The following is a 27,611-nucleotide window of genomic DNA, read 5'->3' on the forward strand; positions in this document are numbered from 1 at the left end:
AAAGGCCAGGCCTCATCCTTTCCCAGCGGATTTTCTCCCCAGCCTCTTTCCCAGACTCCTGGCCTCCATCCAGTCTCTGCCTCTTCCAGTGCATCCTCCAGACAGCTCGAGAGAGGCCTTTCACTCATCTCACATCTCATTTCACACTCCTATGCCTAACAATTTACTCAAAGGAAACAGTTCAGAAAAAGTGAACAGACAAATGCTCAAGGGGTTCGCTTCAGCATTATTTTAAGACGCCAGAAATACAGGAAACAATCAATCAATAGTCCACTGCCTGTGAACCATAGCCCTGCCATATGGCAGAGCTCCTGGAGCCCAGCCCGCTGAGCATCTTGGTTTGGCAGAATCAGCCCTCCACCCAATACCCTGGCTCCATCCCCAGGGCCCTACATCCTGTACATCACGGCTCAGCCACACCACATAATTTTGTATCCTATTGGGCCCCAGCACGCCTTGGCTTTGCCCTATCCTACCCCTTCTCCCCACAGCCCTGCCCTGCGCACCTCCGGCTCAGCTGGAATCCCCACCCCCCTCAACTTGGCTCCGCCCACAGCCACACCCCATCCACGGCCCCACTTCTTACCTGTGTCAAGCGGGTCCGGAGCTCGCCTGCCTCGCGGGCACTCTGCTGCTGTAGCTCCTGCACTTTCTGCAGCTCCTGAGCCCGCGCCTGCAGCACCTCATCCTGCCGCGTCACCTGCAGCAGTGGCTTCACCTAGGGGAAATCAAGGTAACGGAATAGGTAGGAGGCTGGTTGGCCCAGGAGCGGGGTGGGATTCCTGGGTTCCAAGGCCAGCTCCTCCACTGGCTCGCTGAGAGACTCACGCACGTTAGTCTCTAAGATGGGGATGATAACAGCCCCTACTGCACAAGGCTTTCGGAATGAGTTAACACTTGGAAAGAACAGTCAGGGGGATGTGGCAAGCAGCCCTAAACGTGTTCCTTTTTGGCTAAATAAACCCGTGCATACAAGAGACACTGGCTGCTGCTATTCTGTACCACGTTGTTTCTCAAAGTTCTTAGTCCCAGGTCCTATGGTGAGATGCACTTTACGTGGTGCGATTCAGGTGGGACTAACTGGCACCACACATACATCAATAACCAAAATGGAAGTTTCACAAAACCACCTCCCCCTTGCTAAGTGGGATACACTCAGATAATTTCTGTTCTGTTGCTTTCTATTCAGCTCTTAGCTCTACTTGATTCTTCTCCATGCAAGTCTTTTTCTATTCTATTTTCTTTTCTGCCCTAATTCGTAGCATTTATCACAGCGATAACTTTATATTTATTGGCGGGATTCATTCAGTGTTACCTGTCCACTGCCCCTGCTCTCCAGCCCCTGACCTAGGGTAGGCAAACTTTTTCTTAAAGGGCCAGCTAGGAAACATTTGAGGCTTTGCAGGCCATCCTGTCTCTATTTTAATGAGTCTACTCAGCTGCTATAAGGCAAAAGCAGCCACAGGCAATACAGTAACCAGTGGGCATTTACAAAAACGCGCATCTTGCACTGGGTTTGTGGACCCCTGCCCTAGACCAGGGGCTCCATGGGCACAGCTCTGCCTGTTTTTATTCACCATCTTATCACGATCCCTTAAAAAGTTACTGGAACATATTAGGTGCTCAGTTAACACTGGCTGAGGGCATATAGACTGACAGCTTAGACACTGTGTTCAGAATTACACTGAACAGCGGTGCTTTTACCTCCAAATCTCTACCCTCCTTCCTCCTGTCCAGTTCCCCATTGGGGGAACACCCTGTCCCCAAGCTCACAGAGGGCCTGAAGACCTGCTCTACCCCTCTGTTTCGGGTGGGCATATGACACCAGCCTGGCTCATCTGATGTGTAGGGACTGGTCTGGGATGGTCACATGATTCCAGCTAAGCCCTGAGAATGAAACCTGGGCCTCTGAGCTCTGAGACAGGAAAAGCCCCTGCTGGCCTAGCTAAGGAAGTGGGGCTCAATCTGCTGGTGGCTCCCATGGGGGAAACTGTGCAGGTGACCATCCCAGAAGAAAGCCAAATGTGAGACACAGAATGTTGAATAACTGACATCACTGTTTGCGCCCTTGTGCAATAAAGGCTTAACTCAGTAGGCCTGAGTTGTCAAAAACCCACTCATTTCAAAGGAAGGACTGGCTCTTGCCCAGCTCCTGGGAGATAATCTCTAAACCCTTGTAATATCCTGATAAGCGTGACTTTGTTTACCTGGGGGGCTTCTGCCGCGTGGTATCAACTTGACCTCTGGAGGGCTAGAGACTGAGTGACTAAGGTCAAACATGTGGGCGGTCAACCATGCCTATGTGACTGTCCCCAATAAAAACTCTGGACACTGAGGCTCAGGTGAACTTCCCCAGTAGGCAATATTGTTTCTAGAAGTTTATGTGCTGTCTATATGCCTTCACTGGGAGACACAACAGGAAGCACCTGGTTTCCCCTGGATTCTGCCCTGTGCACCAATCATTACTGCTGATTTTAATCTCTGTCCTTTCACTGTAATAAGCTATAACAATTAGTACAACAGCTTTTCTAAGTTCCAGGGAATCACTGAATCTGAGGGAGTCCTCGGGACTCTCAACTCAGCCCTGGATCCAGCTGCACCTGAAGCTATCCTGCATCTTTTACTCATGTTGGTTTGAGTCAGATTTTTTTGTCACTTGCTATCTAAAGAATCCTGGCTAACAAAGTTGAGGCTGATTGGTCCCATTTTACAGATGCAGAAAACTGAGGCCCAAACAAAGGAAGTCACTTGTTCAAGCAGACCTACCCCCAAGGTCCTTTCTCCTCACTGTTCAGGCCACCTCATCTCCCCAAGTGCCCTCACCTTGATGAAGAGACGCCACCACTGCCAGTGTCTCAGCTTGAGGTAAGCTGCACAGTTCCGCTGCATGACCCTCAGTGCACTCTGCTGCTGCTGCCGCTTCTGGAAGGCCCTGAGTGGGGAAACAGGTGTGTGGCAGGGTGGGTGCTCAGCCCCTCCAGGCCCAGTTCCGTTAGCAACAGAGCGAAGCTCCCTTCAACTAACCAACCATTATTAAATGCCTACTATGTGCAAGCATCATTGTAGTATTGGTAAATCTTGTTGTATACAGTTCATCACTCCTCTTGTCCTCAACTCTGTCTGCCCTGTACCCTCCCCTCTGTCCCCCCAGGCCTAGTTCAGGCCTCATCTTCGCTCCCCTAGACCCTCACCCTAGCTTCCTCCCCAGCCTCTCAGACTTTAGTCCATCCTCAACGCGCCTCCAGAGGGATCTTTCTACACCTGCCCCTCTCCTGCTCACAGCCCTCCTGTGGCTCCCCTGTGACCCTGGACAAGGTCCTGGACCCTCAGTCTGGTGTCTGGGAGTCCCTTTTCCTCTGATCCTTCCTCTGGGCCAGTTCCAAGGGAAAAGGAGAGACTCCTACAAACTTCCCACATTCCAGAAGTGTGCCGGGTTCTCACATCACCTGGCCTTCACACAAGCTGTTGCCCTGCCTGGAACACCGTTCCCATCCTCCTTTGCCCACCTGGTCATCAAGTGTAACATGGGGGCATCCTGGTCTGCAGGGCTTTCCGCTACACTTGTATGAACCCCATCAAAGCACATCTTGCCCCAGACTGTAACACTTTGTACTGGTATATGTCTCCTCTTTCAGACTCGAGTCCCTCAAGGGTTGGCCAGTAGGATGACGACCTTGACCTGGATTACCTGGGGCTTTCTCTGTGTCAGCACTGAAAATCATACCTCCTGGGAAACCTCCAGTCCCAGGCAAAGCAGGATGCTTGGTCACCCTATGGCGGAGTCTAGCTTTTCTCTGTGTCCTCAGCATTGCTCAGCAATGGGCCTGCCCACAGGGGCCTCAGGGACTGCAGAACAAGAAGCCTGGGCACCAAGCGACTCTATCCCTTTGTCTCAGCCATTCTACCATCTTGGAGGCCCTGCTATCTAGAGCTATCTGGTCAACCCCTGCCTGTCCCAGCCTTAGCCAATGGGACTCCAGGAGACAGTGTGGTGCCCCACCTGCGAGCCAGGTAGCCTCGGGCAGCTGCCTGGAAGGACACAATGATGTCTGTGACCTTTAGGTCCCGCTCCTCTTCCAGCTGGGCCAGGACCCCCGCCCGGAAGAAGATCTTGCTCTGCCCCACACGGTAGAGGTTGGGGTCCAGTTCCAGGGCCTGGATCTATGAGGGGTGGGGGGGAATGGGTGAGGACAAGGAGGAGCAATGACAGGGGAGGTCCCAGCACCCCTCCTCCATACCTGGGACTACACACACACACACACATACACATACACACACACACACACACACACACACACACACACATACTCACCATCTTCTCACAGGCCTGCTTCCCATCCATAAAGCCCTTGGGGATGGCATTGGGTGTCAGGATTTCATACCTACAGTGGGTGGGGAGGGGTGGGGGAGGAGAGTTACAGCAAACTGTCACCCTGGCTGGCACGGTCTCAGAGTGACAAATGGCTATAACAATGATGATAATAACAAGAACAGTAAGAAAAATGAACATTCAATCATTTACTGAGTGCCACACACCGGGCTAGAAGCGTTAATATCACCACCAATGACACTGACAATAAAAGCTCCCCCTCCCTGGACACTTACCACGTGCTGACTATGAGTGTTTTATTACATCACCACCATCGAGACATAAAACAGCAGGGGGTCTCAGGATGGAAATGTAACAATAACCCGCACAAAAAAAGCAGCTGAAGTTTTTGAATACTTCTTATGTGTCAGGCCTTGAGTTAAGTGCTTTAAATCAGTTTCGTTGAAATTTCTGAGTGCCACTCAGAGTAAAAATAATACATTTTATAAACACATACGTGTCTGTCCTCAGAGCCTTTCCCCTGCTGGATCTTGACATTTCATATAAAATAAAGTGTGTTATATATACAATATACATACACATGCGTGTCAAATATAATATACATTGTTTTATGATTGGTGATCAAGAAATGTGTGTGTGTGTGTGTGTGTGTTTCTCAATCACCAGGGATCTTGTTAAAATGCAGATCCTAGTTCAGTAAAACTGGGCTGGGGCCTGAAAATTTGCATCTCTAACAAGCTGCCAGGAGATGCTGGTGCGGGGACCACACTTTGAGTAGCGAACTACAGATCTGCACTGACCAATGCAGCAGCTACTGGCCGGCCACATATGACTACTGAGCCCTTGAAATGTGGCCTGGGCAATTGAGGAACTGGATTTTTAATTGTATTTAATTTACACTAAGTGAAATTTCAATTTAAAAACTGAAGCAGCGTAAAAAATTTTTCTGTTAAACACAACTTTGCTGTTTTGATAGGATTACATACATTTCACTTTGACTGCTGGAAATGTAGTGTCCGAACTGAGATGTGTTATGGGTCAGACATACCGCATTTCGAAGACTTGGTAGGGAAAAAAGTATGCACGATATCTCACTATCAATTTTCATACTGACTACATGTTAATATTACCTAATATCTGGGGTGTATTGGGTTAAATAAAATGTCAACATTAATTCTGCCTGTTTCTTTTTACTTTAAAAAATATGACTACTAGAAAATTTTAAATTGTATATAGGGTTCATGTTCTATTTCTGGACAGTGCTGCTAAATGCAGCTTGTATGAGGTATAGTTTCTATTATAATATTTACCATATTATTGCTTCTTGTGTGTTGATATTTTTTGTTTTATCCTATTCCACTGCATTTTTAAAGAAATGCCGATTGCAACATGCCGATTGCAGCAGAGCACTCTACGCCCTTTCTCTCAGGGAGCACACCGAGTAGGTATTGCTCTCCTACATCACAGAGGAGAAAACTAAGGCCCGGCAAACCTAAGGAACTTGCCTGGAGTCCCCTGGCTCAGAAGTAGCAGTGGGGGACTCGGGACACGAGTATGGTGGCTTCCAGATCCAAGCCCCACCTCATCCCACACCCAGCTCACCTCTGCCGGAACTCCTGGAAAAGAATGCGGTTCGGGAAGCCCTGACGACAGATACGGATGCCCTCCAGGACGCCGTTACAGCGCAGCTGGTCCAGCACCAGCCTGGGCTCCAGCTTCCCGGCCTGCAGAGAGAGGGTCGTACAGGTGTCAGCGGTGGCCACTGGGGGAGGGGGGCGCCACTCATTGGATGGGGGGGTACCACTCATTGTAGGACAGCAGCCAAGGGAAACCAGGGGGAATGACCATTTTGGCCCATCGAAAAATGGTTGGCAATTTCATACGGTTCAACCTAATTTACTGAGCACCTACTACATATCAGGCAGAAATCCCTGCCCTGAGGGAGCTCACAGTCCACTGGGAAAGACTGACAATAAATGTGGTCAAGAAATAATTAATAAACAAAAGAAGTAAATAACAATAGATGCTAAGGAGGACAGAGGGAGGAAGGCTAGGGAAGCTGAATTAGCATATAGGCGAGTCGGCCAAGGTGTTATGTGAACAAAGCCCATAAATCATTATTTTTGGTAAAAATGATGAAAATTGTAAAAATCTAAACAGCACAAAAATTTAAATGATACATTCCAAAAGAGAACCTTTGCCTTGCCCCAGCCCCTAGAGTAGTCAACACAATTCCCCAGTTTCTTATGGAACCTTCTAGATTGGTTACACTCAGCTCAGGTAACACACTGGCACCTCCTGGGAAACTTCAAACAAACCAAATATCCAATGCTCTGGCCCTAGCCCAGGGCAGAATCTGAATCTCTGGAGGGTAGGAATTAAAACATGCCAACCACAAGTCTGGATCTTTTTCTAGGGCCATCTGGGCTTTTCTAATATTTATTCATTCATTAAACATTTATTGAATATTCACTGTATGCCATGCATTGTTCTAGGTGTTGGGGACTCAGCTGTGAAAAAAGAGATAAAAGTCCCTGCCCTCAGGTTTATTCATGTTCTGGCAAAAAGGAGTTTCTGTTTACCTATTACTATATATATCCTGTATTCCTTGGCAATAAGGCTTCAATATTGTGGGAGGGAGTGATCCCTCCCCCTCTGCTCTCCGTCCATAAGTGTATAGAACTGATATTACCATGGCTCCATGCGTGGTCATGTGACCCAGGCCTGGCCAATCAGAATGACTGGTCCAGGGGCACAAGAGCCATCCTGGCCAATGAGAGCCAGCCCTGGGACTTCTGCTAGAGCCACTAGACAAGAGGTCCTCTTTCCACTAGGGTTGCTGAACAAGAAGAATGAAAGCCTGGAGCCGCTGCAGGCTGCCTTGCCACTCCCAGGAGGAAGAGAAAGATTTATTCAGATAGAAGGCAACACATAGAAAAGCAGATCCAAGACGAGGAAAAAGACTCCTGACACCACCATTTGAACACCTGGATTCAGCTATAACTGAACCCAATAGTGGAATTTTCAATTAGGTGAACCTATACATTCTCACTTTTGCTTAAGCCAAAGTTGACACTCTCACAATCAAAAGAGCCCCAGAGAAATAGCTGGAAATTGGAAATAATAAATAGGAAGTTCTCACAAGAACATTTTGTTTTTTCCTTCCTTCTTTCCTTCCTCCATCCCACTCTTCGAAAAAACACTTGGCAGGCTCAAGAAGGGAGATGCCCAGCAAAGTCAGGAGGTTGATTACATAAAAAAGGACTCAGAAAACAAGTAAATATGTACTATATTATAGGACCCAGGTTTCTCCTTGTTGCAAAAAAAAAAAAAAAAAAAAAAGAAGTTACAAATTTGTAAAGCGAAAACAGTTACAATGAACTCTGTGACATTGGGCTGGACTTGACATACTGGTATGAACTCATGGCTTTCAATATAGAAAGCTAGTTCTAAGAATAAATATAAAAGTAAATGTGTATATACATATAATGTGTGTACATGTGTGTACCTATGTATATGCATGTATATACATTTGTGCATATATACATAGCTATTTACTGAGAGGTCCTGGGAGTGACACCCTAATACCGTGGAGTGCACCTAGCACCCAGATCTTATAAGTACCATTCTCCACTAAAAAGGACCAAAGCTTCTTAGAGAAATGGCTGTCCATGCATGCCATATTTCATAAAATATAAGCTACCATCAATTGTAAGACACACTGTTATTTTACATACCACCAAGAAAGAAAAACCACTGTCAATTAAAGTGACAAGCCATTGATTATAAGCCACATCCCAACTTCAGAGATGCTAAAGTGTCAGAAATAAAAGTGTCTTAGATTTGATAAAATATGGTGTTTGCAGACAAGAGAAAAGATACACACACAGAGGTCCACCCACCCAATAACCACAGCTACTTTCTGAGGACAGTGTAAGCCTTGAGCACCTAATTTTGTGGTCTCATTTTCCACTCACGTTGACCCTTCTCTACAGAGCCTGTTCTCTGATTTTCCCAGCAAAAAAAACTTTCGGTGCCCTGGGAGGCCAGGCATGGTCTCCCCATACCTATGTGACAGCTCCAGCTCCAATAGCCTTCTTTCTATGTCTTGGACCTTTCATGCTCTGACCTACCACAGGACCTTTGCATGAGCTGTTCTGCTCAGCATAACACTTATCCTTCAGAGCTCAGCTGACACTTCCTCCCAGGAGCCTTCTGTGACTTCACTGACCAGATCAAACTTTATGTGACACTTACCACCCCTACAAATTCCATTGGATGTTCATTGTGGGTACTTAGTTGAATGTCTGTGTTCCCCATTAGACTGTGAGAATAGGGGTTGGCTGTGCTTCTCTCTCTAATGTATCCCTAGTACCTGGCACTTAGTAGGTGCTCAATAAAATTTAAGTCCCCCATAAATGAATGAATTTTCCTAACAGGGCATTGAGTCTGGGAGGGGAAGTAACTCACTCAAAGTCACACAGCCAGTCAGAGGTAAGCCTGGGACCCGATGTGGCTCCAGCCAAGTCCAGCAGCCAGGCCTTTACCCAATCCCCGGGCCAGGTCACTTAATCTCTTGGCTGCCAAATCTAGCAGCCAGAGCTGCCCCAATCCCCGGGCTGAGTCACTTACCCTCTTCTCATGGTTGGGTACAATACAGCGGACGAAGCTGGGGTTGGTGTTGCTGAGTGTAGCCATGAGGCGGCTCAGAGACTCCTTGTAGAGCTGTCCCACCGTCCGGAACATGCCCCGGCGGGGGCGGCCACCCGGTGGGCCGTCCCCAAGGCTGCTCACCTGCTCCAGACCCACGATGCCCTCCACTGTGTGAAGAGGAAATCAGATGTAGGGAGAGAATGGGATCCGGGTTTGGGGGGGCTGGGTTGGCCAAAGGTCAAGGGTCTTATCATTTATAGGATCTGACAGTTTACATATGAAATAACTCACACTGACTGCTAAGGTAGGTATTACCAGCCCCATTGGACTGACAGGCAAACTGAGGCTCAGAAAGGTAGAAGACTGTGCCCAAGGCCAAACAGCTTAGAAACTGCAGATCTAGGATTTGAACCCAGGCAGTGGGAGTCCTCTTGAACCCTGTCCTCTGACACCTCTTCTCCTCAAGGATATGATCTCCATTTTCCTTATTGACAAATGACAATGACAACAGCAAATGTTTATTTAGCACACATTCTCTGCCAGGCACTGCTCAAAGCACTTTACATACACTGGCATATTTATGGGCCTGTAAGAATTGCTGCATTTTGGAGGCCCGATGGCTCAGCTGGTTAGAGTGCGAGCTCTTAACAACAGAGTTGTGGGTTTGATTCCCACATGGGCCAGTGAGCTGCACCCTCCACAACTAGAATGAAGACAACGAGCTGCAGCTGAGCTGCCGGTGAGGCAGCCGGATGGCTCAGTTGGTTAGAGTGTGAGCTCTCAACAACAAGGTTGCCGGTTCAATTCCCGAATGGAATGGTGGGCTGCGCCCCCTGCAACTAAGATTGAAAAGGGCGACTAGACTTGGAGCTGAGCTGCGCCCTCCACAACTGATGGACAACAACTTGCAGTTGATGGGCCCTGGACAAACACACTATTCCCCAATAGTACCCAATAAAATTTTTTTAAAAAATGCCCCATTTTACAGATGAGGAAACAGAGGCACAGAGAGGGAAAATGGTAATCATAAACACAGCACAGTCGCCTTTTTAGGAACCTGAAACAGAGCCACATTAAAAATGTAATAAAGCCTGGCTTTTACATTAAATATTTGAAATAATCTGCCTCCATATTGAGCATTTTTCTAGAAAGGCTGGATTTCATGGTAACTCTGTTTCTCTATTGTCATTTGATGGTGTCACTTCAGCTAGTGAGGAACACTCATTCCTTTCTCTCGAATTCAATGATCGAATCATGCCATGTTTCTCAGGATCCTGCAGCTGGGCCAAAATCTGATGTCCTGCTGTCTCCAATGATGACAGTCATCAGAGGTCAACCAGACAATCTGCACTTAGGCCGGATCTGGTGTATGACGGAGGCTCAGATATGGCATTTTCCTCCCCAGGTTCAACTCTCCCTCCCACCTCCATACTTCCAGTTATCATCAAAATGATAATTACCACTTATTAAGTTCTTATAGCACAAGTAAAAGCTAAGACTCTGGACATTTGAATCCAATGTCCTGGATTCAAATCCCAGCTCTGCCACTTACTGGCTGTGTGACCTTGCGCTGGTCACTTAACCTCTCTGTGCTTCAATTTCCTCATCTGTGTAATGGGGCAATATACTAACACCCACCTCATTGGGTTGCTCAGAGGGTTCTATGTATTAATAATCATTAAAGGGCTTTGCACAGTGCACAGAACATAGTAAACACTCAATAAATTTCAGCTGATACTATCGCAGTTGTTTGTACTTTTACATGCAGTTTAATTAGAAGAAGGCATTCAGTCTGGAAACTGCTAAGGGAGCTGACAAGGAGGAAGAAGAAACATGAAAAACCTCCTTATGGAGAGGAGAGGGGACAAAACCAGGTTCAAAACCAGGTTCCCAATCCAACAGACCCACCCTCCTTGTCCAGCAAATCTCACCCATCGATGCAGAGCAACACCCACCCCCTGGCGGAGAAATGGCAGAGCTGTGCCTCCCTGAAGATCCTGGGGGTGGAGGTGGGAAGGAGCCAAGGAAAGAGAACTGCTGGAAGCCCCCATTTTCTGGGGAATGAGGACAGATGGAGGGAAATGCAAAGGAAGTAGCATGAGAAGAGAGGAAGGAAAGAAGGTGGCAGGAAGAAAAAGAGAGAGGGTTATTAGTCAACAGCACAGAGCAAAGCAGGAGGGAAAACCTGAGTGCTGGCCATAAACCTTTAAAGCCAAGGAGATGGGCCTGTTCACCTTTGTGTCTATCCACTGAGGGCATCAATGTTGGCTGAAAGGACGAATGTCCTCTGTGAGAACTCAGTGCCAGGGGGAAAAGCTCTCTCCCTAGAGGTTGGCGCTGTATGTTTCATTAGGTATCCATTTTTGCCCTGGCTGCCAGGAAACTCGAAGACTAACTGAATGCTTTCACCCTGCTTGTCTTTGCCTCTCTGAGGACAACTTGTCTCATTTGCCTTTTCCCCTGGGCTGCCAGGATGCTGGACACCCAACTCTGGGTTCAGGGCAACTGTAATAGAAACTGATGCAAAAATGGCCCCAATTTCCCACCCCTCTCTGTGACTTGCATCTCCTCAAATCTGAGCTGGCCTGTGACTGTTTTGTTCAGGAGAACAGTGGAAAAGTAACACTGCTAGGTTCCAGTCTAGGACTCAAGAGGCTTTGCTGCTTCCACTTTCTCTCTTGGAATCCTTTGAGATCCAGGAATACATGGGGTGGGGCATGTAGGGGATCACTGGGGACGAACGTGTATCCATGAATGAGGCACAGATTTTAAAGAAGTTGGGAAGGGGAAGATTTTCAGCCTGAAGGAGACGATTCTCATAGCAGAATCTGGTTTTGCCGCTGAACATCAAATGCTACTTTTCAATCTTTCTCATGTAAAGTATATGAGACACAAATACCAAATTTCTCTTTCTAAAATCAGCTCACAAGATCAAGGTACCCCATAACCATTTTGCTTTGTGAGTTCGTTTTGGGAACCACTCATCTTGTTTATTTTGTTCCCTTGTCTAATTATATGGGCTAGCACTTCTACAACTATGCTTTTCACTTCAATAAAAGATTAAGGCAAATTGACAGATTCAAGAAAGCTGGAATCAGGAAAAATCAAGATGCTAGCCCTGCCAGTTGCATTAAACCATCTCTCAAACCTCCTCTAAGGATGAGGGGGATGGCAACAGACAAGGCTTGGGAAAATACAGGCCCCTACCACAAAGACATTTGGCTTTTCTGCCCATGCCTCTTGGAAGTGTCATTTAGAAAAGACTGATGGCTAAATTCAGTCTGATGGGTCTTTTTGGAGCAAGAAAACGCTCTAAAACTATATCTAGGTCTGTTGCTCCTTTCTTCTTCCCTGGGTTCCTGAAGGGAACTTTGTGAAAAAGCAACGAAAGCAAAGCCTAAACATTGACCAATCTGTAAAATACCACTCTACTGCATTTTCTTGTTATTAATCCTTTTTCAGTCAAATCTCTTGATTTTTCAAGGGATCAATGCCATCTACAAATAATAAGTTATCTCTTTCTTTACAATATTCACATACTTATTTATTTTTCTGGTCTGATTGCATAGGCCAGTATCACCAAAACAGTGTTTCACAGCAGTGTTGACAGTGGGTATCCTTGTCTTGTTTCTGATTAAGGAGGAGTGTTATATCATTGAATATGATGCTTGCTTGAGATATCAATCAATCAATCAATCACTAAGTAGGAACATTATTGTGAGACTGACCTGCCTGTGTCAGTTCTGCCTCTGAGCAGACAACTCAGGTTCAGAACTCAGCCTCTGAAACACAGTTGCTCATACAGTGGTTTTGGAGAAGGGATGCCCAGAGCTCCAGGGACAGGGACAGGGGAAGCTGATCCTCACCATCTTTCCAGATTTCTGCAGTTAGCCGGTCTGTGCTCTGGTGCAGGAGGGCTGCAACGTTGTCATTCAGAGGATCCATGTTTTTCATCAGCCACTCATTGGCCTTGTAGTCAACCTAAATGAAGTCAGATATTGAGGTTGATGAACTTGCAGGTTCATTAGCACTCCAGATATCCCAAGGAGCCTCCCAGAAGCTCTGAGATGTCCAGCTCTGGGGCACACCACAAAAGAGAGCATTGGTGCCACCTTGTGTCCATATTCTGAACTGCACCCTCCACCAGCATGGTCCTCTCCCTTACTTCCCTGACCACCTCTACCATCTCATCTACCAGCACTTCCTTATCCATTCTACATCAGTCACACTGGCCTCCGCACTGTTCCTCAAACGTGCCAGCGCATTTCCACCTCAGCATTTTCCCCCTGCTGTCCCCACTGCCTGGGATTCTCTCGCTGTGGATTTTCCCATGGCTGGCTCCTGCCAAGTACTCAGGGCTTTGCTTTGAGGCTCCCAAGGTCACAGTTACGACCACTACAACTCCCTCTACATGTTCCCTCCACCAGACAGGGGCTGCCTGAGGCCAGGACCCAGGTCTGACTCAGCCCAGCACAGGGCTGGGCTCTCGAGAGGTCTTAGAAAATGTATGGGAAAGGCACAGAATGCTAGACACAGACACATGGGGCTTCTGCCTCCCAGCATTTGTGTATGCTGTTCCCTCTGCCTGGAGAGCCCTTCCCACCCTGCACCCATCCTTTCTGGCGACCTGTTACTCATCATTTAGACCAGGGATCAACAAACTACTGTGTTTCCCCGAAAATAAGACCTAGCTGGACAATCAGCTCTAATGCATCTTTTGGAGCAAAAATTTACATAATCTGTGGTCTTTTTTTACTATAAGACCAGGTCTTATATTAATTTTTTCTCCAGAAGACACATTAGAGCTGAATGTCTGGCAAGGTCTTATTTTAGGGGAAACAAAGTACAGCCCACTTCTTTTTATATGTAAAGTTTTGTTGGACTACAACCTTCATTTATATATTCATTTATGTATTATCTGTGGCTTCCTTCACGCTACAATGGAATTGTGTGGTTGTGACAGAGACTGGCCCACAAAGCTGAAACTATTTACAGAAAGTGTTTGGTGATCCTTGGTTTAGATTTCAGACCCAGCATTACTCTCCTCTGTGAAAACTTCCCACGGCATTCCGCCTCTGGGCTTTGACACTGCCCTTCGCTGTCCCTATGAAAGCACCTATCACCCTTATGTCCTAATAGTCTTTATTTGTGTCCCTTCCAGATAAGGACCTTTGTGAGAACAGAAACCATGTCTGACTTGGAGCCTTAGCTTTACTCAACAAAGGGCTAAGCACACAAAAAGCATATGTTTGCCAAGTGAGTGGATAAAATGCACATAATTCTCTACCTGGTCAACTTCTATCCAACCCTCAAAACCCACCACAAATACCCTCTCCTTGTGGAAGCTTTGCTGACTTCATCAGCAAGGTGGAGTCCTCACTCCACCTTGGACTTTCCTGGTCCCTACCCTGGCAGTGTCTTGTCCCAGTGGACATCTGGTGGCCCCTGCTTTCCCTCTGTACCTTTCTATACTTGTAGCCAAGTGATCCCCACTCCCGCCCACGTGCCCCAAGGCTGGTCCCCAACCCTACCTTGCCCGCATAGTGCAGGACGCTGAAGTCGGCCTGGTCTCGCAGGTGCCTCGGCCGCTGGAACTTGGGGTGACCACCCTGCTCCTGGGCCACCTTCTCTACGAAGGACTTGTCTGTGGCCTTTGGGAACCAGCACTCCTCGTCCAGTAGGGCCAGGAGCCCGGGGGGGTTGGCCTGGCCATTGACAGGAAGGGGAGACTAAGTAAGATCACCAAATATTGGACACTTCGGTTGCGGCTAATTTTTAGTTCTCATAAGTGACACTTGGACTTACAACCAAATGTGAGTGAGAACAATAGTTACAGTTACAGCTGTCAGTTAGCCCTTTGATTCAAGCCAGGCCCTGTGGCAGGCACATTTCAGGTTGTATTATCTAGTGGTCACATGGACCGATGTCATTTTCTGCATTTTCCTGATGGGTAGGCCTGAGGCCAGCAGGGTGAGGAGCTGGACCATGGCCATGGCCGGTACTGGAGGTGGGTATGGGGGGTGGGGTGGGAGGAGGTGTCACGGGCTCACCGGCCGCTCAATGAGGTCAATGCAGGGCTGCAGATCAAGGCCGAAGTCAAGGAAGGTCCAGGGAATGCCCTCGCGCTGGTACTCTTCCTGCTCCAGGACGAACATGGTGTGGTTGAAGAGCTGCTGCAGCTTCTCGTTGGTGTAGTTGATGCACAGCTGCTCGAAGGAGTTCAGCTGTAGAGGATGAGGGGATGCGTAAGAGAGGGGACAGGACCCAGAGAGAGAATATGGGGGCCTGGGGAGATGGGGGACAGGAACACAGAGATAGAGGACAGGGACCGAGAGAGAGGGGACGGGGACCCAGAAAGGGGGGATGGGGATCCAGAGAGAGGGGATGGGAACCCAGAGAGGGGGGATGGGAACCCAGCAAGGGGGGACGGGGACCCAGAGCAAGAGGAACAGGGCCAGAGTGCTGGCCCCTCCTGGCCCTCTGGCGGCACAAAGTGCAGACCTGGAAGATTTCAAAGCCGGCGATATCCAGGATGCCCAGGAAGGAGGCGCCCTGGCGGGGGCTGCGGTCCAAAGCACGGTTTAGGCGCAGAACCAGCCAGCGGAAGAGGCGCTCGTAGGTGGCCTTGGCCAGGGCCTCCAGCGCGAAGTCAGCCTATGGGGCAGGGCACACAGTGAGGGCTGGGCCTGCACATCAGTGGCCTCAGTCCATCCCTTGGGCGGCAAGAAAACACTGGGTGGGGACCGGGCCCCTCAAGAATGATGCAATGAACAACAAACAGCCAACCATTATTGAAACCCTACTGTGTGCCAGGCACTGTGTGAAGTGCTTGGGGCCCATTAGTTCATTAATCTTGCCCACCCCTTGAACCAATTTCAACAGCGTAACAGTTAAGATGGTGGTCTCTAGAGTCTGGCAACCTGGGTTTGAATCCTGGGGTCTGCCGCGTAGTGGCTGTGTGACCTCAGACAGGTGAATAAACCTCTCTGTGCCCATTTCTTTATCTGTAAAATGGATCCTAACAATAGCACCTCAGGTAAGAGTGGAACCTAGGTCAGCGTGACCCCCAATGTATAGTCCTCATCTCCCCCACTGTGTCTTCTTCGTCCTAGTACCTCAAGTCCAGCCTGGGGCCAAACAGAGGCCTCCGCCCAAAACCTGGACTCTGAAAACCTCTAGCTTGTGTTAATTTCTCTCCACTCCCACTGCTGCCACCCTGGCCTGAGTCGCATTGTCATTTGCCTGGACTATTGCAGCAGCCTACTCATGATTCCCCGCTTCCACCTGTGCTCCCTGGACTCAATTCTTCACACAGTAGACAATGGGTCTTTACAAAAGACAAATTGAATCAAGTTGTACCCTGGCTTAAACCCTTGCTGACCTGCTGCACTCTGAATAAAACTCACCTCCTTACTGTGGCCCCTAAGATCCTGCGTGATCTGTCCCTTCCCAACCTCTCTGACTGCAGCTTCAACCACCCTCTTCCCCACTCTCTAGTCTCAATGACCTCCTTAACATTCCCAACTCGCCAAGCTTGCTCCAGCCCCAGGGCCTTTACACGGGCTGTACCCTCTGCCTTTAACCATCTAGGCTCAACTTATACATTACCTCCTCAGAGAGGAACTTCCTGACCGCCCTAAGCCCCCTCTTCAGAGAAGACATCACCACATACAAGCATCCTGTTTATTTATCTTCTTTTATTATCTGTTTACCTACTACAGCCTGAGCTCCCTGAGGGCATGACTTTGTTTCCAATACTGCTTTTACTCCCAGCACTTAGACCAGAGTCGGTAACCCAGCAGACACTCAGCAAAAGTTTGTTGAGTGAGCAAGGAAAAACGGCATGAGCTGCTTAAAGACCCAGGACCGTGGCACCCAGCTCGCCCTGTACCCTTCCGCCGCCAGCACCACTCACCTGCTCCTTGGTTTGCGCTTTCTGCACGTAGTCTCGGCCAACTTTGATGCGGGGGGTGAGCAGGGCGCGGGAGAAATCTGTCACCCCCAGACCCAGGAGGCGGCAGAGTTTCTGGGCAGCTGAGGGTGAGAGGCACCAAGATCAGATCAGCACTGGGAAATGGCCATGGCAGCGCCCCCCACTGTTGGTGGAACAGAAGCCCGCCCAGCCTTTCCCACTAGAGGTATCACAGGTCTTAAACGTGTGCATGTTCTTTGGCACAACCATTCTCTTCTGGGAACCTAAGTGGCCAAAAATAATCCTGGATGTGAGCAAAGATGGGACTGCGAGGTTGTTCATCACAATATTGTTTACACTGGAGAAAAACAGGAAACAACCTAAATGCCCAACAGTTGGGGATTGGTTAGGGGAGTGGAGTTCATCCATTTGAATAGCTGTTCTACCATCACTAAAAATTACATTGGAAACTCATTACACAGTAAACAAGATGTGTGCATTTCATGATAGGTACATTTCATTTTGAATCAAAGAAAGAATTGTAAACAAAGATTGGGCGCCAGTTAAAGATATGAAGGCAGAAGTGTGTATGTGTGACCTGCACCCATGTCTGCAACTTTAAAATGCACAAGAAAATAAGGTGGATGAATGATGGATGGAAAGATATCTAATAATGGTAGAATCTAAGTGGTGGATAGCTGGGGGTTTATTATAAAATTCTTTCAACTTTTCTATAAGTTTCATAATTTCCTAATAAAATGTTAGGGGGAAAGTTACTGGAATAAGAGTTCATTGAGGTGGCCAAACCCAAAACAAATATTGAAAAATTAATTAATTGTTCTTCTACATTGTGGAAAAGAGGGAGAAAGGAAAAACAAATAAGAAGACATCATTTACAATGACAACAAAAGTAAACAGTCTACAATGAAAATGAGGTCAGCGAATAAAACCTTTTGGCAAATGTAGAAACATAACACATTACTAAATAAGTCCTTTCAACTTTTCTATATGTTTAAAAATTTTTTTACAAGAAAACAGTGGGGAAAAATTACGTTGGGAACTATTTAATGAAACAGAACAAAGTGTGTAATACACTAAAAGGAAAACACTCGGGTTGCAAAACATTATGTAATATACACTCTATTTTTGTAGGAAAAAACACTGCATAGAAAAATGCCTGGTGCCAAAATGTTAACAGATATTTTTGCCGAAAATGGGGGTGGGGCTGTGCAGGCAAGTGTGTTTCTTGTTTCTCCTCTGAATTAAAATGAGAATTAATGTTTTCAAGCATTTATCACTACCATAATGGGAAAACACTTACTACAAATATCCAGCAAAAAGGAAAAGAAAAATACGTGGCAGGAAATACACCAAAATGTCAACAGTGGTTATTTCTGAGAGGTGAGGTCATGAGGGTTTAAGTCCCCCTCCCTTTTTTTGGTGCAATTACAGTTTCTAATTCTTCTACAGTAACCTTGCATTATATGGGAAGTATTTAAGCACCAACATAAGAAGGTTGAATAAAATGCACAAAATGTGCAAGGTAGTACTACGCTGCCAGGAACAGGATGGTTTTACAGGGTTCTAAGCCTTTGCCCTTTGCCAGCTGGTGAAGCCTGTAGACTGCTTCTCTGATTAATGTTTGCAAATGCAGAAAAGATGAAATACACAGGATTTCAAAGAAGACTGATTATAATGGCATATAGTTCTCCCCACAGATCCCAGAAGAAGAAACCCTAGTACAGTTCTAGTTTATAACCTTGGAAAAGTTACCCCCCCAATGCATTATGGGGGAAAGGCAGGTTTCCAAACAGTTTATAAATTCTGGTCCGAATCTTGCAAATCAAATGAGAAAGTGAGTGTGCACGGGTGAGTGAATGGAACCCCAACGCCCCAGGTGATAGCTCTGACCCACGCCCCTTCCTTCATATTTTCTGTATTGTACTGCTTTTGAAAATGAGCCAATAGCATTTTATAATCAAGACAGAAAGCGCTTCCCATTTCAAGGAGAAAGGGGTGTGAAGCATGATTTCATTTCTGTGACAATTATTTCCACATGGATACAGACATAGAACAAAGCCGAGAGAGAAATACCTCAGAATGTTAGCAGTAATTAGCTCTCAGGAGTATGATTATGGGTAATTTCCCTGCCTTTATACTTTTCTGTCTTGCCAGAATTTCCCCCATCCAGCTTGTATTATTTTATAATAATAAAGAAGCAGAGCTATTTCCATTTTGGCAAAAAAGGAATATCAACTATAATTCTGCTTTTGAAAGGCAGAAAAGTATATATATGCAGAGCACAGAGGCCAGGAGTTGATCTACCCCGTGCTGATGGCAATTCTCTCAGAGAGGCGGGGATGACGGGGTATCCTGCTATGCCCCCCCCCAACTCCCCCACTTTGGCACGCTGGTGTTGTTCAAACTTTCATCAGAGATCATATTTTTATAATCAGGAAAAAGGTAGAAGATGTTATTTTGCTAAAGACTCAGGCAAGGGCAGGAAATCAGAGTGCTCCTGGTTTGGAGGCAGGCCCAGCAGCACAGGGGCCTGCTCTACATGTGGGACAACGGATGCAGGGTCAGGTGGGTGGGCAGCAGGCCAGGGGGCGGTACCTGTGTTGTCAGGCATGGAGGCTTGATCAGTGTTCCGTTCTCTCTTCAGGACGATGTTGCCAAAATGGAGAACTGCAGAGACTGTCCGCAGCATGGCTAAGGGGTGGCAGAGAGAAAGATCACGTATAGCTCCGGACCCGTGCGTGGTCTTAACTAGCACCGTAGAAATCTAGCTTCAAAACGCTCTGTCAAATTACACTACGACCCTCAGCTTAAAATCCACCTGTGACCCTGGCCTGGCCTGAAAACATATGAATGGATAAATGATTCCTGTATCTTGTGTTTGACGTTCGCTTTATCACCATTCAGTGTTGCTCACATTGTCCATTTTATGAAGTGATGCAGATAAGATTTAAAGGAACTTAGGGAAATGAATGAGGAGGGTCTTTAGAGATATGGAAAGATTTCTAAACTACCAAGTGAAAAATGGGACGTACACAATGGTATATATGGCACAAGGCTCTGTATGTAAAAAAGGCACAAAATATAAAGCACAGTCAGTTCTCATTATTTGCGGTAACGTTCTACAGAGTCACTGCGAATTCTGAATTAGTTGACTGCAAACTAATGCTCCTTTGGTTCCTGTGAGCCTCTGGTCACACGTTCATCAACTGATGAATACGTCACCTTGTTTTCTGTGTGTTTCTGTTTAAAGACACCTTCTTAATATATATTGTTGCTTCATTCACATGGAACTCATGACCAACAGCACCATCATTCGTGGCTGAAGGAAGCTCATCCAATACACGTATTTTCTCCACGAGCCACATTACAGCCTCCCTACGCTTAGGGACATTAGACAGCATTACGCACTATGCTTGGAAGGCATTTTGGACAATAAAACCATCAACAAAAATAACACAAAAACACAAAATATGTGGCACTAATAGACTGCACAAAGGACACCGATTTATAGTTTGTGCTGAAGTAAGAAGGCAGACCGTCACCTTGTTGGATCTCATTGAGTATGCGCTGGGCAACTCAAATTTTCCACCCTTCTATGAATAATCACAATGACCACAAATGCACCAGGAGTATTGGTTTGGACATTATGAATAAATGCAGTGTGTAGGGGAATTCACAAAATATAGAAACCGCCAGAGGGTAAGGGGGGTGGGGGGTGGGGGGTGGGAGATGAGGGTAAGGGGGATCGAATATATGGTGATGGAAGGAGAACTGACTCTGGGTGAAGAACACACAATGGGATTTATAGATGATGTAATACAGAATTGTACACCTGAAATCTATGTAATTTTACTAACAATTGTCACCCCAATAAATTTAATAAAAAAAATAAAAATAAAAATATAGAAACCACAAATGAGGATGTCCTGTACATATGGTCCCCAACTTATGGTTTGAATTATGATATTTTCAACTTCACAATGGTACAAAAGGCATACACATTCAATAGAAACGGTATTTCGAATTTTGATCATTTCCCAGGCTAACGATATAGAGAGTACAACACTCTCTAGTGATGCTGGGCAGAGGCTGTGAGCCTCAGCTCCCAGCCATGCGATCACGAGGGTAAACAGCTGACACTCCACAACGTATTGTGTTGCCAACGTTTTTTGGATGCTGCGTTTTGTTTTCTCATCCCTTCTGTCTACAAAACACCCATCTGTGTCTCCTGTTCTGGTAAGACGGGGAAAGCAATGACTCTTGAGATGGAACTCAAGACAACTGCCCAGCATGAAGGCAACAGCCATCATTACATAACTTACATGAGGTATTCAACACATGTTATAGGTTTTGTGTTAGATGATTTCGCTCAACTGTAGGCTAATGTAAGCGTTCTGAGCATGTTTAAGGTAGGCTAGGCTAAGCTCTGGAGTTCAGTAGTTAGGTGTATTCAATTCATTTTTGACTCAGGAGATTTTCAACTTACAATGGGTTTATCGGGTCGTAACCTTAGGTAAGTTGAGAAGCATCTGCGTTGCTTGTGAGAGCTGCCACAAAGCGCACTGTAAGTGGGCAATGCTGCCCCCTAGAGTACGTATCAGGAATTTGTAGGGTTGGTTGGCATAATGATGGGGGCCACTGATGCAATGCGTGAGGTGTTTCTGGTGTCACGGAGAGTGGGCAGGTGGGGACCGGAAGCAGATGCCCTTTTGTACCACAAAGAATTGCCCATATCCTCTGTAACTTCTAAACGATCCATTGAACATTCACATTAATGAATGGCAAATAGTGGATTGTAATGATCTGAGACTAATCCTGGTTTACGTACGTATAAATACAAAAGTGTTTTGTTTTAATAAACAGTGAATTTTGCAGAAGGGGAGCCGCTGGTGTTGGTTCAGAATTTTATCAAGATTTGGTCAGCATTTTCGAACACTCTCGCCTCAGACAGCAAAGGTGCACGTGGCACTTAAGTGACCATATAACACTCTACATCAGGCTGGATTTGTATCTGCTGTGTTTATGGTGATGTTACAGATCAGGGCAAGCACCCAGCTACCTCTGTTGGTTCTAGAACAGTTTTCACGATTTACGGACTGAAATGGACACTGATTTTGTTTTTTTTCACTTTCTCCATACCAGATCCTATTCCAAACACTTACGAAATAACTCATTTAACCTTCATAAAAACTCAGTAAGACAAGTCCTGCAATAGCATTTATACAGATGGGAAACTGAGTAAAATCCCCATTTGACAGATGGGGAAACCAAGGCACATTTTGGTAGTCAACTTGCCTAAGATCATCCAGCTCACAATCACAGGCCTGAGATTCAAACCCGAGCGGCCTGACTCTGAGGTCTGTATTCTTAACGGCTGTGCTTCCCTTTTCCTCTCTCTTTAAGAGTAAAATTCGAATGTAAATACCTACATATAGCACACATACAGAAAAGCATACAAATTTTAATACGTCTTGCTCAATGAGTCTTTGTAAATTGATCGCACCCGGGGAGCCGGGCCCTCGGACGCCCCCTGCTGGTTACTCTCTGAACACAGGCGAATTTCACAATCACTGGGTTCAGTAGAAGCCAGACACGAAAGTGCGCAAACTGGATGAGTTTGTACCAAATTCAAGAACAGGTGACATAAGTCCATGCTGTTAGACGCCGGAATAATGGTTACATTCAGGGGGTGCTGGTGATGGGAAGGGGTAAGAGGGGGCTTCTGGGTACTGGTTATGCGGGCATTCACTTGCGGAAGTCACTTTTTGGCGTCTATGCTACGCTTCTACGTGCTTACTTAGAAAAAGGGGGTGGTGGAGGGAGGGAGGAGTAGCCTTTTGGGATATTCCTGCCAAAAATGTGTAACCTGAGCCTAATCGCGAGGAAACACACCCAAGTTGGAGACAAAACAACTGGTCTGTAATCTTCAAAAGCGTCAAGGTCATGAACGATAAAGACTCAGGAACGGTTCCAGATGGATGGGGAGTAAAACGTGACGACTAAATGCAACGTGTGACCAGGGACTAGAGAAGTGTGTGAGTGTGTGTGTGTAATTTAATTATTTAATTATTTATTTATTTATTTATTTATTTATTTATTTATTTATATATTTATTTTTGCTTTAAAGGACATTTGATTGGGACAATTGGCATAAGGCCTGTGGGCGGAAAATGTTTTGTTATAAAGGACATTATTGGGATAACATGGTCTGTGGATTAGATAATAGTACTAATGGTGGCAATGTTAATTTCCTGATGAGGACACTGTGTTGTGGTTGTTAGAGAACATTCTTAAGAAATACACACTGACAGATTCAGGGGGGTAGTTGAATAATGCCCCTTCCCCCCAGGTGCCCATCTGAATTCCTGGGACCTGTGAAGGTTACCTCACAGAGCAAAATGAACTTTACAGATGTGAGTAAATTAATCTCCCATCGAAATTAACATAGATTGTCCAGGTGGGCTCTGAATGTAATCACAGAGGTCCTTACAAGAGGGAGGCCCAAGGGGAAGCCATTCGAGCAGAGGTTAGAGTGATGTTCTTTGAAGATGGAGGAAGGGCCATAAGCCCAGCATTGTGGGCAGCCTCTGGCAGCTGGAAAAGGTAAAAACCGAAAAAAAAACAGATTCTCCCCTGGAGCCTCCAGAAGGAGCCAGTTCTGCTGACACCCTGATTTTAGCCCAGTTAGACTGATTTTTAACTTCTGAGTCCCAAACTGTAAGAAAATAAATGTGTGTTGTTTTAAGCCACTGTGTTTGTGGTTATTCATGACAGTGGTCATAGGAAATTAACACAAAGGGTAAAAGGGGCACCTCGTCTACATCCTTAGTCTCAAACAGCTCAGAATAAGTAATTAGAAAGATAAAAGAAGATAAAACCAATGTGGCAACTGGGGAATCTGGGAGAAGAGCATGCGGCAATTTCCTGTACTCTTTTTGCAACTTTTCTGTAAATCTGAAATTATTCAAAATACAAAGATTAAAAATAAAATACCCTGAAAACAGAAAGATGGTATCACTGGCTTAATGGCTTCAAGAGGCCTTGCTCTGAGGGACACACAAGAAACCCACTAACAGAGGTGGCCTCCTGGGAGCCAGGGACACTTGAAGGTTTTTACATCTTTTATTGTTTTTGAATTTCATACCTTTTGAAATATAAGCCCCAATCCAGAAAAAAAATCACTGTTAAAAAAGGACCTGGGTTCTGGAATTAGTGAGATTATAGTGATGATTGCACAACCTTGTGACTACACTACAGACGACTACATTGTACACTTTACAATAGCAAATTTTACAATACGTGAATTCTAGCTCCAAAAACAAGGTCTTGGTATAGTTTGTAGGGCACGCTCGGTGTGCAACAAACATTATTTTTTCCTCTTTGTCTCCACTGAGATCATAACTGCTTGTGGGAAGTATCTGTTCCTTACTCATCTCCTAACCGTACATTCTACATACAGTAAGTGCTCTATAAATGTTTTCATGAATCAACTTTAGCTTGCCAGCTTTGGGGCAAGAATTCCTTCCATGATCCCCAATACTTCTGAGATTCAATCTAACTTCTTATCAGGGTCTTCAGTACCCTGTCCCCGACCCTCACACTCCTTCCAGCCCGGGATCCCCTCACTGACTCCAGCCACACCAGCCTCCTTTCAGCTCTTTGGTGCTGCCAGGCCTTTGCCCAGGCAGTTCCCTCCACCTAAATGCCTTTCCCGCACCACCCACGCCTGGTAAATTCCTGCTGGACCATCAGGGCTCAGCCAAGCCACGCCTCCTCCAGGGACTGCCCTGACCTTTCTCAGACCACATCAGAATCGGTGACATGCAGTCACGGCTCCAAGCACCTTCCATCCGTCACCCTTCCACAGACTGAACTTTAGTCCACTTGTGTAATTTGAGGCTACCTGGAGTGCTTTCGCAGATCACGGGCTAGTTCTGTGCTGGTCACTGTTAGTTTAGCCCAGCCTCACACACTCCATCATGTGTGGAACGAATTGATATATTAATGAATAAATGGCAAAGAGTTAACGAATGGGAGCCACATTAGTGAATGGCAGGAGTTTGCTGTGACCTTGAGCAATCTCGGCCTCCTGGGCCTTGGTTTCCAGGCCGCCCAACGGGAGGGAAGGGCTCAGCAGTCTCTGTTTCAGCCTGTCTGGGTTCAGGGTGACTTGTTGGACAGGGACAGTGAGAGCTCCGGAAATGCTGGGAGGTTCCTGCAGGGTGCCTCCCAAAAGCTAAATAAATAAGGACACCTCCTTATAGATGTACAATGACATCATCACCCCTAAAAAACTGAATGATCATTCATTCCTTAACATCAGCTCAGACCGGCCCAGAAGGAGTTCCTCATAGCCTTTAAAATGGCCTTTTACAGTTGGCTTAGGCACCTGTATTGGTGCCAAGCACCCGGATAAATATGACGCCTGAGGAGTTGGCAGTTAGTTCTCACGGGTGACTTCAGACCAGCAGATCGCAAGCAAGTCCACGCCTGCAGAGGCAGAGGCCTGGGGCTGGTGACGCCGATCCTGCTTCATGTGAATGGGAACCCATCTCCCTGTGGGTCAGGCTCCCAGCTCAACCTCTCAAGGTGGCATTTATGGTGCCAGTGCGGGCGGATGGAGGATGGAGGTCCTGCCTGGACTGGTCCCCACGCTTTCTGTCCTGCTGCCCTGGGCTGCCCGAGGGCAACCTAGAGGCACCCACCTGCCTTTCTGGGAAGGACCAGGGGCTGGCCTTCAAGTCACACTGGGTTCCACCACCTCCTCATCAGTGGGGGTGAGTCCCCAGACAGATGCCCCACTCCCCTGACAACAGAGGTCTCCTCTTTTGTCAAAAGGACAGTCTATGAAAACATGACTGGCTGGCTCCACACCTCATGGATGAAACACAAAATCAAACGATAATGAGACCCCATCCACCTACCACACCAGCAAAAGCCAGAAAAGCTCACAAGGATGGTTGCTGGCGAGCATCCCCAGGTGGGGAAACCGGCTCCAAGAGCATGGAAGGCGGAACGGAAAACTAGCGCCACCTTCTGGACGGCGACAAGGTTGATTCTCTACAATTTAAAAAAGTGGGGAAGGGAGAGGAAGGGATTAGAGGTGAAACCTAAAAAGCCACCAGTGCGTATTTGTTGGATCTGGTGCCAGGTGCCCAGGGGGTGATTACCCTCTGCTCTCTAGTTGCATACGTGTTTGAAATGTCCTATAATAAAAAGATAAACATCAAAATCATTCAACAATAAAAAGGAATGAAGCATCATGCTGAGTGAAAGAACCCAGCCACAAAGGACCCCATATCAAATGATTCCATTTATAGGAAAGGTCCTGGATAGGCAAATCCATAGAGACAGGAAGCCTAACAGTGGTTGCCAGGCGCTGGCAGTGGAAACTGGCAGGTGATGGCAAAGGGATGCAAGTTATCTATCTCCTTGGGCCACTGAAAATGTCCTAAAATTGATGGTGGTGATGGATGCACAACTCTGTGAATATACTCAAAGCCACTGACTTGTACACTTTAAATGGGTGAATGGTTTGGTACGTAAATTATATCTCAATAAGCCTATTCAATTTTTTAAAAGCTGGATAAAAACAAAACTTGCACCTCTCCTTGGATTCCACCACTTCATTTCTGAGAATTAGGCCTATGGTTCTGCTCACACATGAGCACAAAGACCTATGTACAAGGATATTCGTGGCTTTTTCTTGGTGAGGGGGGCAGTCATTCCCGCAGCAGTGGGATGTAATCACCCTAAGGGTCTGTCTGCAAGGCAGGGATTGGTTAAAAGACTCCTAGTTCATCTAAACCATGAAGCCTAACCAGCCACAAAAAAACACACACTGAAGTTCACTCATATAGACCAAAACAGAATGATGGCCAAAATATACTGTTTGGTGGGAAAAGTGGGGGACAAAGCCCCCTAGCACTGTGTGATGAGCTAACCCCAGGGCCACTTGGGACCCGATGTAGGGCCTGATGTGCCAGATGTGTTTCACCTGCTAGTTGGTGTATCTCGGATGGTCCTGGGAGGAAGGTCAGGAGGTGGGGTCCACCTCAAGCTCCTGCTGTGCAGGAATTTCTAAATTAGTAGAGAAATATCTTAATATTTTAATCACCAGTATAGCTGAAGAATACCTCTCTTTATAGAAAAAATAATGTGTGTCTTTTCTTACTCACCTAAACTATTTCTAGAAGGAAACACAGGAAGCTTAACAGTGGGAAACTAGGGCAGGGCGGCAGGGGGTGGCCATTAGGAGACTTGGTTTTCCCAGTAGGACCTTTGGACATATTCACATTATGTCACTACATGCCATCCGTTGCACTGGGAGGGTTACCTGAGGTGACATGTGTCAGGAGGCCAGGCGGGAACTAAGGGGCCAGGCCGGGAGGCCCAGGCCTCTGCCGCAGCTACCATCTGAATTTGTTTGCCAGCTGCCCAGCGAGGAGAGTGGAGACAGGCAGGCGGGGGAGTTACGCAACTGTGGTTGGGAAATCCAGCAGGAGAAACTTGGGACCCTGTGTCAATACACCCAAGGAGGCCAGCCTGTTTGCAGCCTGGGTAGATAGCCAAGCTGGCACTTGGTTTGCTGCCCTCCCGGGGCTGCCTGCAGCACCAGGGGCCAGAGGAGAATGAGTGTGGCCTGGCCCCGCTCAGCCCTGGACCAGTGAAAAAATCATAATTGACCCAAACAAC

General features: G+C 46.7%; 1 protein-coding gene across 9 annotated transcripts in view; it reads right to left on the reverse strand.

The window, feature by feature from the left end:
- The window catches only part of MYH14 (myosin heavy chain 14), an 83,510-nt gene that overhangs the window by 36,419 nt on the left and 19,480 nt on the right, over positions 1 to 27,611 (reverse strand). For 4 of the 9 annotated variants that reach the window (XM_019741559.3, XM_088800476.1, XM_019741558.3 and 1 more), the window contains 13 exons: positions 19,512 to 19,607; positions 16,899 to 17,017; positions 15,485 to 15,637; positions 15,034 to 15,207; positions 14,515 to 14,688; positions 12,850 to 12,964; positions 10,915 to 11,037; positions 8,963 to 9,150; positions 5,933 to 6,054; positions 4,313 to 4,382; positions 4,001 to 4,161; positions 2,824 to 2,932; positions 587 to 718 (listed from right to left, as the gene is read on the reverse strand). In XM_019741559.3, coding sequence (XP_019597118.2) covers positions 587 to 718; positions 2,824 to 2,932; positions 4,001 to 4,161; positions 4,313 to 4,382; positions 5,933 to 6,054; positions 8,963 to 9,150; positions 10,915 to 11,037; positions 12,850 to 12,964; positions 14,515 to 14,688; positions 15,034 to 15,207; positions 15,485 to 15,637; positions 16,899 to 17,017; positions 19,512 to 19,607 — 1,736 coding nt within the window. The remainder of the gene's footprint in view (positions 1 to 586; positions 719 to 2,823; positions 2,933 to 4,000; positions 4,162 to 4,312; positions 4,383 to 5,932; positions 6,055 to 8,962; positions 9,151 to 10,914; positions 11,038 to 12,849; positions 12,965 to 14,514; positions 14,689 to 15,033; positions 15,208 to 15,484; positions 15,638 to 16,898; positions 17,018 to 19,511; positions 19,608 to 27,611) is intronic. The other 5 variants (XM_019741566.3, XM_019741564.3, XM_019741565.3 and 2 more) reach the window with 2 other exon arrangements.

The sequence above is a fragment of the Rhinolophus sinicus genome, chromosome 8 (assembly GCF_057876585.1).
Source record: "Rhinolophus sinicus isolate RSI-liver-muscle chromosome 8, RSI-T2T, whole genome shotgun sequence".
NCBI classification, from domain to species: Eukaryota; Metazoa; Chordata; class Mammalia; order Chiroptera; family Rhinolophidae; genus Rhinolophus; species Rhinolophus sinicus.